Raw genomic sequence first — 15940 nt, 5'->3', positions numbered from 1 at the left:
ATGTGGAAAGTACCTTTTTCTTTTTCGCTGTATCTGCTTATGTTACTGTTGTCACTGTACAAAGGTCCTGCTGTGGCATGGGGCTTGCAGCTGTGATACTGTGCATTGAGGGTATTCACCGTTATATGAATCAGATGCAGTAGGATCTTGCTGATTTCACAGTCTCTGTATGGATACTGCTCAATAAAATAAAAGGGGGGTAAACATAAATGTTTATTTTTAAAAGTAAGCGTTTCTACTTGATCTTGCCAGATAGGCTTCTCAGTATCTCTTAGGGATAAAAAGAAACATACAGAAAAATAAAACCAGATTCTGAACATGACTTTATTTTTACAAGGCACCATCCTTCTTTCCTGTTGCACCAGACCACTGATGGCAATGCATGCCCGTTCACAGTTAAAATTCCTTTGAAGAAAATGATCTGGCAGAAACACTAGGTGAATGAATACGATTTCAAATATTTTCTTTGTTTTGGATTCTGAGCATAAACAGAGGTTGTGGACCAATGTCCTGCCATCATTTTTTGTTTTAAAATTTTCAGAGCATACTCATATAGTGATAGGATCTCCCTTTGCTATTTTCATTCCAGTAGCTCTTCGCTTCTCTACACTAATCGCATGTCATGATTCTTCTTCTGAAGGACCAATATTTCTTACAGAATTCTCAACTTAAGACTGAGGTGTTCCCCTAATGCTGTACTTTCTAAGAGAACTATTGCACCCCAAATAGGAGTGACTACCACAACTCACCTTATAAAGGATGACAAGCAAGGCCTTCAACCACATCTGCCGGATGTGAGGTTTTAGGGACCAGAGGGAACAACGAGGTGGCTGTTGGAAATAATGCCGTAGTTGAGGACAACAACAGTATTTGAGCACCTGAATCACCAGGGGGAGAAGGTGTTTTCCCAAGTTAATATTATAGTCCATAACCTGAAATAGAAAAAATATTAATAGCTGAAGGAGAACTACAAAGAACATTCTGAAGTTAAAAGGAAAAATATGAAACATCCCAACAAAAACATGGGCAAAATATTTAACAAACATCTCATAAAACATAAATAGCAATGGCTAGTACCCATGAAGGGGGAGAAGTCCAATCTCACACGAATTTTAAAAACATGGAAGTGAAAATAGTTTTAATCTACTTAATTATCTAATTGTCTATCTATGGAAAATATAGTTTTATCTGTTAAACCATTAATGAGACTTAAACTAAACTCAATGGAAAAACCTACTACTGGTAACCGCATGGAGAAATGGGCATTTTTGGACAACACTGGCAGTGGTGTAACTCGGTAGAGTGTTTAAGGACAGCAATTTAGCAGTATGTGTTTAGAAGTAAGAAAAATGCATAAAATATAACAATTAAATATATCTCAAGGAAATAATCAGAGAAGTGTTCCAAAATATATGCACAGAGAATGTAAGCATGGCTTTGCTTAGAGTCACCCTAAATGGCAAAAACCTCCATATTCAACATGGGATTAAATGAAATATTGGGGTTTTTTGCAGTTTTTGGCCGGGGCCAGGTTTGAACCTGCCACCTCCAATATATGGGGCCGGGACCCTACTTCTTTAAGCCACAGGCACTGCCCCATAAAATATTGTTTTTACAACAAAAGAATACTATATGACCCTTAAACAGAATATGAAACAGATTCATTTATGTGATATGAACTCCATAATAAATTTTAGGTTTAATAAGATTACATATATATCAGAATATATGATATCCTATTATTGTAAAAAATGCATGTATATTAATATACACATATGTGAGTATGTCTGTACATGATTACATGTGTATGTATATATGAAGATTTAGAGACAGTGATATATACAAAACATTAGTAAGTTATTTCTGTCATGGGTTTTCTGGAGCTATAAGAACTCCATATAAAGATTTTTCATTTTCAGCTTATATTTCTAAAGTAAACACGCATGGTGTGGATGGAGAGAGAAAGAAGGGAAGAAAGGAGGGAGGGCTTTCTATCTGAAATGGCAGCTCTTCTCTTCATCAGACAGCTGACAATTGCTGGTGATCCTCCAGTTATCAGCATCAGTAAGAGATGACTATATCATACTGCTGTCACTAGCTTATCTGTGCTCATTATATTAAAATCTAATAAATCCTCAAATCTGTCAGAAAAAAAAATCTAATTGAACTAATTTTGATACTAACAGCACCATCTACTGAGTTCCCACCATGACACAGGCAGTGATTAAAGTGATTTTCAGTATGTTGCCTCTAATCTCTCAAGGAAAATCTATGTAACCAATGAGCGAGCAAGAAAGCAAAGGATACCTAAGAAATAATGGCTAATAACAGCAGCAGAACGGAAATTCCTATCTACATTTCTCTGACTCCACATCTTACACGTTTGCAGATTGGTGAGCTCTGTAGCACTGGTCAAATTGGTCATACGTATATCCCAGGGTCTAGTAATTTTTCTTCTGAATCCATATCCCAAAGGATTCTCACATTGGCTGATAAGCTACACATACAAAGATGTTCATTGCTGAACTACATGGGGGACTGAGGAGTGAGGAGCAATATGAATGCCCATCACTAGCCAATGGATAAGTGAAGTATGGTAGATGTGCACCATACATCTGCATATGAAATGGCAGCTAGAAGTAGCAGATAAGGGGAGGGGAGGGAGGGATAGGTGGAGGGAGGGTGGTTGGAGGGATCACCTCTATGGTTTATCTTACAAGGGTACAAGTGAATCTTTCTAAAAGTAGAATATAGATGTTTTGACATAACAACTAAGAAAATGACATGAAGGCTATGTTAACCAGTTTGATGAAAATATCTCAAATTGTATATCAAAATGTCACACTGCACCCCATGATTGCATTGTTGCACACAGTATGATTTAATTAAAAAAAATAAAGAAATAAAGCCTGCAAAAAAAAAAAAGAAGAAGAAGAAGAAGTAGCAGACAAACGTGGGCAAACCAACAATGACAGTGGGACACAAAGTAAAATGTACGATTAACTCAACTCTCTCCATTTGAAGCCAAAAAAGCAAAAGGATTAAATATATATATAAATAAAAAATCCTGTACTCCCTCACAGTTGAATGGGTACAGAGTTTCAGTTTCTGATGATGAAAAAGTTTGGGAGTAGGTGATGGTGACAGTGGCATAACAATGTAAATACATTTAATGTACACTGGAAACATAGTTAAAACGGTAAGTTTTATGGTATGTTTGTTTTACGGAAGAAAAAGCCCTCCCATACCAGTATGTTCATGACACTAAGCTACTGGTTCCTACTAGTCTTTATATTCCCCTCCACAGACCCAGGCCTAATATCAAGTAATTGGTAAAAACCTTTGCACTCAACCAATGTTGGCTAAATAGAATTTAATGCCTTGCTTCTACTAAAAACCCAATGGTGTGACTTTTGAAAGCTGTTAGTACACTTACTTGTGCAATTCCTGCGATGAATGCATTAAAGCAAGTTGACAAGCGCATTTTTTGAGGTGCAATCATGAAGCACCCCTCCTGCTGGTCGTAGCCGAGTAAGACATACAGGTGCCGCTTGACCGTGTTGAAGGCCTTTGCACTGCTGATGTCTGACTCAGCACTGCTCTCATCCTTGGCCATGAACTTCATGAGCACTGTGATCAGCTGGTGAACTGTCTGGTGGTCAATCCCAGCATCTTCTGGGAGCAGGTCCTTAATGGTGTTGTCATTCTCAGGAGATTGTTGTCCTGTTTAGTACAAGGAAGGCTGTCAGGGAGGGCTCCCACAAGTGAGTCTACACTAAAATCTCACATAGATACTGATAAAGCACCATCCTTTATGTTTCCACAAAATAGTTAAAGGTTCTTTTGCAGACAAGAAACTTAAAAGACACACTATGGCCTATTAAGCAAAGCATGAGTCCAGGGGTAGAAGTTACCATGCCCATCAATAACCCAGTAATCTGGAAGTATTAAGGGCTGGAAATAAAAAATAGGGCACTATAAAGCAACATTATCATCCAACAAGACAAATGCCTAAATAAACTTGGCATTCAGCAAAATTTTTAAGATCTTGGCAAAGTTTTAGCTTCAGGGACAGAGAAGAAGTTTCCCTTCCAGTTTTGTAAAATAAGCACGTTTGGATAACCACAAAAATAATAGTCTAAACTCCACTCGGGACAAAACCATTTATTGAGTTCATTTGTTTAGAGTATGACCTCAATTCAGTTATGTTCATGAATCAGCTGGTACAAAAAATAATTTTTCTATTCCAAATCCTGAGATATTAGCAACGTGTACTCTTTGAATGAAATCGTTAAAATTATAAACAGCAAAGTATAAGTCCTTTTTTATGGAATGAGAAACATAGAAGGGGGGAACACAGACAGAAAGAGAGAAGCATGAACTCGTAGAAACAGAAAGCACATGAAGGTGAGCTGGAAGTTCACATGGAAAGAAAAATACCTTAGCCTTTGGCTTCCTGTTAACCTAACAAATAATTGTATCTGGACAGCTCCCTGACATTGACCTTCTCTGTCTTTTATTTTCTTCAAAGTCAGAAATGTACACCCTGCCTCCCTTTGCTCTTCTGTCCCTTCTGATCAGTTTTGGTTTAGGAGTTTTGAGAAGAAAAGTGTGATATTTGCTCGTCTACAATTGTATTTTGGGAAGGATCCAAAATACTCTTTGCAATTCCACCCTTCTTTTGATGAGCAACGTTAGAATTTCTAAATTGCAAACAAGTTTTTAGCTGGCAGGTTAGATCGACACACCGGCATTCTCATCTCTCATCCTGCAAGGAAAAATTCTGCCAAGTGATGACGACAAGCTTTGGTTACAAACCGTTTACAAACTAAGCCTTGATACATCCATTATCACTATTGTATAAAGAATCCAAAAAAGAGCAAGATAGTAATTTATAACCATTAACTTTTCAGTTTATTTGGGAAAAATCTCAGCCTTCCAGGACACAGCCAAGAGCAGAAAGATATAAAAAAAAGTTTCTGGAGATAAAAGAAATCAAGCCCATATACTTTTTTTCCCTCTGGGACAGTAACATGAAGGTCAAATTCAGAATTTACTAGTTTAGACCTGCACATAAGGTAATAAGCTTAGTTGTCTAGTTTCACCAATCAGAAGAATGTTGGTCTGTTCAAAAGTGAGATACTGAAGAGGGATCGTTCACAGTGAGTGAAGAGGTGGGAGAACCAACCTAGTCTAAGAGTTCTAATAAAGAGGAAACCATCTGATATTTCAATATGATTATAGGATCTTAACATTTTCTGTCTCCCTAGAATCTGCCCATGTAGGAATGAATACATGCAAATAAAACCTAAAGATTTATTTATTGTAGTGTTTTATATGCAGGAAGTGAGCGATAAATTGTTAATATTATCATTACACAGTAGGCATCCATCTAAAAAAAATGCATTTTTGTGGAACATTCTATTTCAACTAAAGGCTGGAAATGTGAAGTATCACCGTAGATTCTCTAAGAGTTAAATTAAATGTTTGTCATATATTGAATAGAATTTGACCAAAAGCAATACCTATGTAAATCCTTGTAAAACAAAATGGAAAAGGTTTAGAGAATTATCTTTTCAACATTGAAAAATATTTGCCCTTGATTTTTTTCCTCTTACTTTACAAGTGGGAGGACATTGTTGCTTTGGGCAAGTTTGGGCCAAGAAGGTGACAAGTGTGGGAATAGAGGTTCCCTCCAGGGTCCAGTGTTACTGCGGCAGCCAGCGCTTCCTCGGTTCTTTTAGCTCCAGGGGCAAGGTTTAAGAGAGCACATATCACTGAGCCCTGCTTGGCCACCTCTGTTTCCAGTCTGGTTGAACTTCAAAGTCCTAAAGTTTAAAAAGGGAACTGGGAGTGTTGGAGAGGAAGTTGCACCTTTGTTTTATAGCCCCCAGAAGCTAAAGACCTCAATACAGAGGAAAGGGAGCTCCCGGTAAGGCCCAACTAGGACCCGGCCCCCATTTCCTTCCATATCAATTTCAAGTCCAGAAAACAGACCATCAGACTTCAGCTTATATATTTCAAAACTCTTCTTTCCACTGCAAGTGGGCATGTTTTTTAAAATGTATAATCTTAAGCTTTCCCATCAGATCATATTTTCCTGAGGACAAGGTATCACCTTATCCTGTCCTAGTCTCACTGGTGACTCATCTTTACTGACTGTCAGTGTTTTAGCTTTAAGCTTGCTGCTTGTACTTGGCTTTCTCTGAATAGGCAGTAATAAGTGATCTTTAACAACCCATTAACTGTACAGAAAAAAGAACTAGTTAATGGAAACCTTTGAATAAAGGGGGAAAAATTCTATTTTCGTTCCAATAATTTACTCCTCCAATTGTGGGTTTTGTATGTCTTCACTTTATTTACTGTCTCTCTTTAAAACACAGTAAGATTGTGACGGGTACATTCTTCATAAAGACAAGTTACCTAAGAAAAATGAGCCTATAGACAAGCTGAAATGTTCTTTATTAATAAAGACAATATTAATGTTTTAGTTATCCATAAAAGGTATGAAAGTTCCATTTTAAAACTAAATGCCTACGATATTTTCTCTAAGGTATGACACTTAAAACACTAGTTTTGAATTCTAGTCTATGAAATTCTTATATCTGTCTTCACCATAGAAATTTGACATGCTAAGAGATCTGATTTTATTATTTCTATAAAGAAAAATAGAATCATCTTTATCACTATAGAGGCGGAATTATTCCTACCATAACTTTAGTGTGGACTGAGTCCATTACGATACCTCCACAGAGTGGCACAACTGATTAAAACTTCAAAATATGATACAGTGTTATTTGTTCAGATGATTTGAAACCAGGCAGGATCAGGATCTGCTTTTCCAGACTTATCTCCTATTATTCCACCCGGAATGCCTGACATTCTCCAGAGCTGGGCTACTTGTTCATCACAGCATGGAGCCAACATTTCCCATCTTTGTGTCTCTGCTCATTCAACCCTGCAGGATGGTCCTCCACGCTGCACCCCTATTTTGTGCTATGGATCTGGTCTCCCAAAGCCATTCTTATTACATAAGCCCACCCACCTCTCAGAAATTGCATGTGGTTCCTAAATTCTGTGAATTTGCAAAGGCAAGGAGGGAGGGAAGGTGGAAGTGAGAAAGAGAAGAATGGAGAAAAATTTCCTTTAGCACTTCCTAACTCTCATGTGTCAAATAAAACTACTCCTGTATTCATTTGCCTTATTTCCTAGATAACAACATAGATTCCTTGGAGGCAAACACAATATCTTACCCACTTCTATGTCTCTCACACAATATGGAGCAGTGTTTACATATAGTTGGTGCTTTTTAATTCATAAATATCTGTGCTCTAAATTCAAGTAAATATTGCAGATCTTATATTCTTTATAAAAGAAAAATGGAAGTCCCCCAAACATCAGGGCAACAGGAATATTTCTCTCTGTGAACCGACTTGCTGACCACCCTGTCAAACTAACAATGACAATTAAATAGGGGATGAAAGGATCCCTTCTGAGAGCTGACTCTGCATTTGCTCCAGAGAAGCCAGTGACCAAGCCTCATAAACCAGGCTGCATTCCACTGGCAGTTTTAACTGCACTGCCTCACTGATCTCCCTGGTTCCTTTCCTCATCTTAAGGCTTCACTCATAGCAGGTCTGTCGTGGGTGCACACAGCCACAGAGGGGCTGGAAAGCCGGCACAGTGGCTAACTTCATATCCTCATATGTTCTCCATCCCTCCTTTGCCCCTTTCTGTCCCACATCCTATTGCCAAGTAGTTACATCCCATCCACCAATCAAGTCCTGGCTGAAAAGCCACCTGTCCAGGAGACCTCCCCTGATGCCACCTGCTGGTGGAAAGCTCTCTTCCCATTGCACCTGACCTGAACCATCCTAAGTACTGTTACTGTCACTCTGGATGAGTTTACCGCTATTCATACTCTATCTCCCTAGTATAGCAGGTGTGCAATAAACGATTGTTGAACAAAAATGGTCATTTCCCAAAAATATAATTTCATGTAAGAGAATTCCTGTAAAAACAACTACACGCCTTATTGTACCTTAATGATTAATAGGCATTTTGCAAGTTAGTAAGGCAGGGAATCCGTAAAAGGAAAGAGCGAGCTCAAAGAAAGGTTATTTGGAATTTTAGGCTGGGACACTAAGGAGGAGGCAGGAACAGGACACAGGAAAGCTTTTACACAGAGTGAGGAACCCATGGCCTTGGGGCCATATGTGTCCTTCGAGATCCTTGAGTGCAGCCTTCTGACTGAATCCAAATTTTACAGAACAAATCCATTCATTATAAGGAGTGTAGCAGAGAAAGACAAAGCTTTTCTTGCCTCCTTTGGTGCTTCAGAAAGAACAATCTTGAAATCAGAAGGCTGCAGGTTCCCCACCTCTAGCCTAAGTGAACACTATAACCAGTCTAGTTTCCTCATGTCCCTAAGGCAGAAATACCCTAAGACTAGTGCATCAAGAAGTAGTTGTGAAGCTGGGCCCAGTGGCTCACGCCTGTAATCCCAGCACTCTGAGAGGCCATGGCACGTGGATTGCTTGAGTTTAGGAGTTTGAGATCAACCTGAACAAGAGTGAGACCCCATCTCTACTAAAAATAGAAAAAAAAATTAGCTGGCCGTTGTGGCAGGCACCTTTAGTACCAGCTACTCAGGAGGCTGCTGGAAGATGACTTCAGCCAAAGAGATTGAAGGTTCTGTGAGCTATGATGCCACAGCACTCTAGCCTGAGCAACAAAGTGAAAGTGAGATCTTTCTCAAAAAAAGAAAAAAAAAAAAAGTAGTTACAGCTGAGAGAAAGCAAATCCCCCAGATGCAAGTGTCAGTGCTGTCCCTAACTAGATAGTCATATGTGACCTGAAACAAGTCACCTAAGCAGAATTACTTATTCCCTGCATACATCAGTTTTCCAGTATGTAAAACGAAGGAAAATACTTTGCAATCAGAGTTGTTTTAAAGTCAAAATTAGATGATTTTCAAAAAAGCACTGTCCACAGCTAATATGAAGTATTATTGTGTATCCACTATTAATTATTCATCCAAGGGATGAGGAACAAGATATAACTAAGCATCCTGTGTTCATATGGGGTTGATACCATTTGTTGGGATGACAGAACATAACTGCTGCTTTATATTCAATTAGTCTTCAATAGGGATACTAAATATCTGAAGACAAAGAGTTCCTGGTTCTTACAGCATCAGAGAAAATATGCCACATATCTACATATACAAATTTCATGTTAGAAGTTAAAAAGATTTTCTATTTCAGCACTTAGGGTGAAATGAAGGTGCTGGACTCCTACTAGAATTTACATGCCTATAACTGAGCTCAGGATCCCTGGGCTTAAGACCCGGATTTGCCACCAATAAGCTTGTGACACACATTTGTTCCTTGAACCACAATTTCTCCTTCTGTAAAATGAGAATGTTAACATACCTACAATGTTTCAGCTGTAACATTCTGTAAATTTTATTTACATGCACAAAGGCCTCTGATTTGCCTCATAAAAGTGAAGCAGGAATGCAGTTCTCTCTACGAGTTTTGCAGAGTAGACCTTGTATAGAAAACAGAATTTTCTATTTGATTTACTGTGTGTGCTATATAAAGGCTACGATCAGAAAGACATAAGTTATAAATCCAATGCAAAAAAAGTTCAGCCTACACAGCAATTAAAATTAAGCTTTGTTGCCTAAGTAAATGGCTTCTGCTTTATTTCAGCTCTAATCAATAGGAGGCCTGCATAGAAGAGCTCGTTACTTGGACCAAACAAAAGAATGTTCGTTAAGTAACAAGTTCTTCAGTTTCCACTCAGTTACTGTCTTAAACCATTCTGCACAATCTTGTATTATTCTGGCATGTCTTTGCTTCCAAATTAAGACACTCAGTGTCCAGTAAATAATCACGCAAATATAGAGTACAACAGGACTTTGAAATGGCCTTAAAGTTGAGCCAGCTGTTTCCAAATCTAAGCGAGCTTTGCCTATGGTGGTGTTGGGTAAATTGTCTTTCCAGAAGTGCTAGCTTTGTATTTAATTTGAACAGTGCTGTTAGCAGCCCTTTTTTCATCTGGTCACTTTTGATGGAATAATTAGTTGCCTGAGGGGAAGAGGGTTTTTTTGTTTGTTTGTTTGTTTTTAGCCGGAAGAAACATATGTGCATGTTTTCCCATAGAGATGTGAGGGGACTTCTTTAGACTGTTAAAGTGGAAAAGAATAATTAAAGACTAGCTTTTAAATTAAGCATTAAGACAAAAAGATAAGCTGGGGTAAAATAAAGATAATTTATCAAATTGTATAAGAATAGTCTCTAAAAAGACCTAACTAGAGGGGATCTGGAAGGATTTCACATTTCTAATGAAACTCAGGATCACAAATTCTTATTTTTTATTTTCTCATCAACTGTAAAACAGAAAATAAATCTTGGCCACCAACTGCCACCTGCCTTCATGGTCTTTGGGGTTCTCTCTCCTCTCTTCTCCCACTCCTGACTCTCTTTTGAGTGTCCTTTTTATGACACATAACAATGTGATCTTGAAAGTCTCCTTACTTGAAATTTTCCTTTTGAGAGTGCCAATACCATTCTGAAAAGTTATCTTAAAAATAGTCTTAGATGAAAAATGAAATGTTCTATAGCATGATACATAAGTAGTAGCTACCAAATTTGTTTTCCACAAATAAGCAGGAATTCAGAACCTTCAGAAACTTCCCAGTGACTCATGGCACCATTTGTGTGGATACCATTCGGTCTCTAATCTTCTTCCCAATGTCCCTTCGACCTTTAGATTACTTCCTGATAAACTGTAATGTACCATGGAACATCAAATGATAGTTACACTGTATCATGCTGAATATGATCCTACGGTCCTCCAAACAAGGGAAATCCTCCCTTCTCTAAGAAACAGAAATCATGTTGGGAAGAATCAGGAATGGCTAAAGGAAAGAGTAGATGAGGGTGGTTCAAATGTATAACCTATAAAATGTAAATGAAATGTATGTTTTTCCTATAGCAGATATATTTGACCATAATATTTCTATGTGTAAAAATATACACAAAGAAGTTCTAGTCATACTGGCTCTCTGGGGAAAGATGCATATTTGGGTACTGTGATGCTTCTTACTGGACCAAACGTTAATGGGATCACAAGTCATGTGCTAATATTAAGATGGAAGCAACTGCCACGTTGGGGACGCCAACATCTCAGGTAAGAGCCTTTGCGCTTATAAATCCTAGGTATATCACTCTGGTCCAGTTAGAGACACCACACTCTTTACCTTGTCTACCTATGATAGATTACTTGTACACAGCCCTTCAAAGTCAGAGGTACCCACCTGGCGTCTGTTCGGGTGTCCCACCGAGAGCTGGAGCAGACTGCTCATGCCTGGTCAACCTCATAGCTTAAAAATCAACAACAACTCTATTTAAATAAACATTACAGACAAATTGAGCCTAAAATTATTCTCATTGAATAGCAGGGGTAAGTTTAGTTTTCCTGTTTGTAATTAACATCACATAAAAGTTGTTTATGTAACAAAAGCTTTGTGGTTTTGTTTGAATCTTAAGATCATCCTTCAATGTTACTTCAATTCTTAATCTTCCAAAGTGTAAATGTCAATCAATTAACAAGAAATAACAGTAAGTAGACTTTCTATCCCAAACTGATCAGTTAGGCTATAAAAGAGCTGGGACAATCATACAAAAAGTGTAACTTATTCAAACTTATCCAATTCATATAAAAGTGTAACGTACTGGTTTCTAAGATCTGAAACAGTTTCACCTGGTGCCTAAAACTACCGCAGGTCTTTTTTAAATGACCATCTGAGATTATCTTTGCTCCCTGAAAATCTGGGCTATTGATTACTTAAAGGGCTCTCATTAATGCTTCCAAAGTTCAAAATACCACATTTCCATAGCTTGTCATCAAATAGAGGAAAATGTAATAAATAAAATAAAATCATGTTTATGTTTAAAAATGATTATGTTATATAAGGCTGTCTTCTAAAAAATGCCAATGGGAAAGCAAACCTTTCAGCTTCTGATAGGACAAGAAGTATGTTTTAGGGTGTTCTTTTATAAACTTGGTAGCAATTATGTAAATATTAAATCATTTAATATGTTTTACAAGTTAGTAATATATTTAAATATATTCATTCACTAATATGGCAATTTAATTATGAATTTTTAAAATTATTTATTATTCATGAGCCATTGCTAATCATTAGAGTTTAATCTAGTCATTTTGTAATTTAGGGAAAAATTTATTCTCTTTAAAAGTGCAATAGAAAGACCTTTATATTATAAAATAAGTACATAATGGTCTTTTTTAAAAAATCGGCCTTGAAGCTTGTTTTTATTTATAAATTATCGGGCAAAGTTGGGCAGAAATTCAACTTCTAAGCCTGATTTTTTTTTTCAAAAGCAACACGGGCTTGTTCAGCTGCTTCTGTCAAGCATGAAAAGAAAACTCATTCCAAATTTTAACTCTACCCCCTTCGCTGCCGTGGGTCTTATTGTCTAAGCATCATTCAGCTCTTAGTTTACAAGGCTGGTGTTGCAAACCCTTCAGATTCTAGGACTTAGGGCAAATGCCTTTGTTAAGTTTCATGCCAAGCATCAATGGATTTGCTGCCTTCTACATGTCAAAATAGTCTACTGCTGGATCAGGGCTGTTCTGTACCTGCAAACTAGAAAAGGCTACCTGGGGTCATCTATACACCTGGGGTGGTTCTCTAGGAAATCTGAAAGCCAAACTCACTGAACAAGCTCAGTTTGCTACATATGCTACTCTCCGTGAACATTCAACAAGACAGGTCAGCCTCAGAAAGACATTAAACAGATTGAATGGAAGGATGGAAGAAGATACTCAACGAATTTTGGAGGTCAGGGTCTCAGGGAGGGAGAGCGCCCTCTTGGACTCCACGGGCCCTTTCACACTATCCCTCAGCGAACGCACACTCTTCTGGCGGTTTCTTGCAAAGCGAGCCCTCTTGATCTTCCACAAGGCTGCGTCGCTGAGGTTAGCAACGTTGGTCCTCACAGCAGTGATGGCTTTGCAAAAAGAATTAAAGAGGTTTTCATCTTCCTTTATTGGCTATGTAATACAGCTAGTGTGAAACAATCCATCTGGGTTTCGGTATTAAAATGTATCAATACATCTATCTCCATTTATGATGAGCCTTATATTAAAAAATCATGACTAGTGCCCCCCAAATCATGACAGAGCCCTATTGGATGGGATTATTGCCCTTATAAAAGAGGACCCAACAGAGCAAAAGGCACCATCAATGATTATTTTTCTGCTGAGACCCTAAGATTAAAATACCTAATTTGATTAGCTAACTGGGTAGTTGAATCAGAAATCTTTTCTTCATCTCTTTGGAGCTGTAGGTCATTAACTGATCAACAGTATGAAACAGTGAGTTTGCAAGGTGCAAATAAATTTCACAAAATTGCTCATGAGAGCACATTATAGGCATAATGACTGAATAATATTTAGAGAACACATAGTCACAAATGCTTATACTAGGTTCTCAAGGAAATGAGAAGAATTGTGATTCCGGAACATCAGCATAATCTACGCATTACTATAGAAACCATTCCATAGACAATTTGATGAATTGAGCACATGAAGTTGAGGCATCCTTCATCTGAAAAATTAAACTACATGCTGAGTATCTTCTGTTTATTTAAGCAACACAACAGGAACTATGATTGTTTACAGCAGGTTCTTTGTTTTACTTACTTGTAGGAAAAGGAAATTCTTTGTTACAATCCAAATGTAGCTGAGCTTCCAAAGAAAGCGTCTCAAATCTATTGACAAAGAACTCCCAGCTCAATGCAGGAATATCCTGCTTAAGAAAATGCAAGAGTAATAGCTTGCTCAAAATTGTGGGTCGGTCTTTAACCACAGTATCAAACTGGAAGTCAAGACAAAGACACAGACCCTGGGGAAAAGGAGGGGAAAAAATGTCAGATACAAACATCTAACTTACCTCAAAGCCACACGATGAAACAATGCAAACTCCTCAATCCACATTTATAGTGTAGAATGACCCAACTGAAATCTTTTTTGATTGGAAGTTCGGGTAGGAAAGAAACGTGCCAAAAAGGAGCTTCTCCTACCTGAAGAATCTCTCTTGAATTTTGATTCAAATGAACTAAATGTAGGTTATTGACTTTCTAATACATTAAATCATAACCACTTAATTCAAATACCCTCAAATCAAGGCATCTTTTTTTAATGTCGTTTTCATTAAGAAGCACACTTTCAAAGCTACATTTTAGAGTACACAAGAAGATAATCTAAAAATTCCCATTCAATCCTATGTTTGGTGATTCCAACAGAAAATGAAGTCACCTTGTCTTCTTGGAATGTGAGTGCAACACAGAATGATAAAAGATAAAAGTTGGAATGGATTGAGCACCCACTTCTCTAGCATAGAGTTTGCCATTCCCCCTCTTTTTAACTGAGTGAAATTTAAAGACTGTAATTCCTCCAACCATCCCATTCATTCCCTCAGCTGTCATCTAATGAGTGCCTCCTGTGTTCCCTGCCCTGAGCAGGGGTAGGAAGACAGAATTACCTCGTAAGATCAACAGAGAAGCCCTGTCTCGGAGACAACTGGGGATTTTATAGCAGGGAGGATGTGCCACAAGCAGCATAACCCTATACTTCTTATATCCTGCACACTTTGTTCTTGCTTCATGTTCTTAAAATGCAGGAAGAACTTTTACACTGGATTGGGAGGCAGTGCATGTTCATGCACACGCGCACGCGCACACACACACACATACACACAGAGTTAAGAACATAGACTTTATTATGAGTCAGTCCTGAGTTTCCTATGCTGCTCACTAGTTGTGTGACTCGGAAAAAGTAACTTAACCTTTCCAACCTTCAGCTCCTCTATCTGTAAAGTGGCAACACACAGAAAGTTATTGTGAGAATGAAGTTCAATGATGCATAAGGGGACACTTTTAATACACTGCCCTGGCAACACAGGACCTATTTGACAAATGTTGGCACCTGCCATTATTGTTAGCTTAATAATAATAAACAAATAATAAATAATAAATCAGGTATCAATACGGGAAAAGAGGAGCAGAACTCTGGAAGTTCTAGTCTTAGTTCTTTCTCACTAATTCACTTTGTGTCATTCAGTAAGTCACATTATCTCGCTAAGACTTAGTTTCTCAACTAAAAAATAAGGTACCAAGCAGGATAAATATAGAACTCTCTCCCGGTCTCACATTTCATGTCTCTTTAGGTTTAATTGTGATATTTTATTTTGGGAGCATATTCACTTTCTCATGTTTCACTTTGATTGATGTTATAATTCATCTGGTTTCTCTTAGCACCTAGCCACTAATAACAGGGGCTTCCAGCCCAGGAGCCAGCGAAATGGTGTAAGATAAATCATTGTAATTTAAAATCTTCCCCCAATACACACACACAAGTTACACAATAATTACATCTGTCCAAAAGTGCTATCAGCATATGGACAAAGACTAAAAAGTACCAATAAATTTAAAAAGAGCTTTTTTAATAAGACGTGGTTCTTATATGTTTACTCCAATTAAAATGTTCATCATTATCCTCATTACGTGTTTTTGTGAAGGTCTGAAACTTCATCACTAATGTGACAGTATTAGGAGATGGGGCTTTGAGAAATGATTAGGTCATGGGGATAGAGCCCTATGGAATGGGATTATTACCCTTATAAAAGAGGCCTCAAACACAGTAAAAGGCACCATCTACAGACCAGAAAACAAGCCTTCACCAGACACTGAATCTCCTGGTAACTTGATCTTGAACTTCTCAGCCTCTAAAACTCTAAGACATTATTTCTTTTGTTCATAAGCTACCCAGTTTATGATGTTTTGTCATAACAGATCAAAGAGACTAAAGTATGTGACAAATAAGTCATTATGACAAATAATGACTT

At 37.8% G+C, this 15940-nt stretch overlaps 1 protein-coding gene across 4 annotated transcripts in view; it reads right to left on the bottom strand.

The window, feature by feature from the left end:
• Positions 1–15940, bottom strand: part of UNC79 (unc-79 homolog, NALCN channel complex subunit) — a 249721-nt gene that overhangs the window by 82807 nt on the left and 150974 nt on the right. For 2 of the 4 annotated variants that reach the window (XM_023511543.1, XM_012803423.1), the window contains exons 22-27: positions 13738–13939; positions 12864–13043; positions 11327–11392; positions 3437–3723; positions 750–932; positions 14–176 (exon numbers count right to left, since the gene is read on the bottom strand). In XM_023511543.1, the coding sequence (XP_023367311.1) occupies positions 14–176; positions 750–932; positions 3437–3723; positions 11327–11392; positions 12864–13043; positions 13738–13939 (1081 nt within the window). The remainder of the gene's footprint in view (positions 1–13; positions 177–749; positions 933–3436; positions 3724–11326; positions 11393–12863; positions 13044–13737; positions 13940–15940) is intronic. The other 2 variants (XM_023511544.1, XM_003787004.2) reach the window with 1 other exon arrangement.

Source organism: Otolemur garnettii, unplaced genomic scaffold, assembly GCF_000181295.1.
Source record: "Otolemur garnettii isolate 467f Iridium unplaced genomic scaffold, OtoGar3 scaffold00020, whole genome shotgun sequence".
Classification (NCBI taxonomy): Eukaryota; Metazoa; Chordata; class Mammalia; order Primates; family Galagidae; genus Otolemur; species Otolemur garnettii.
This window is presented reverse-complemented; position numbering and strand designations above follow the sequence as displayed.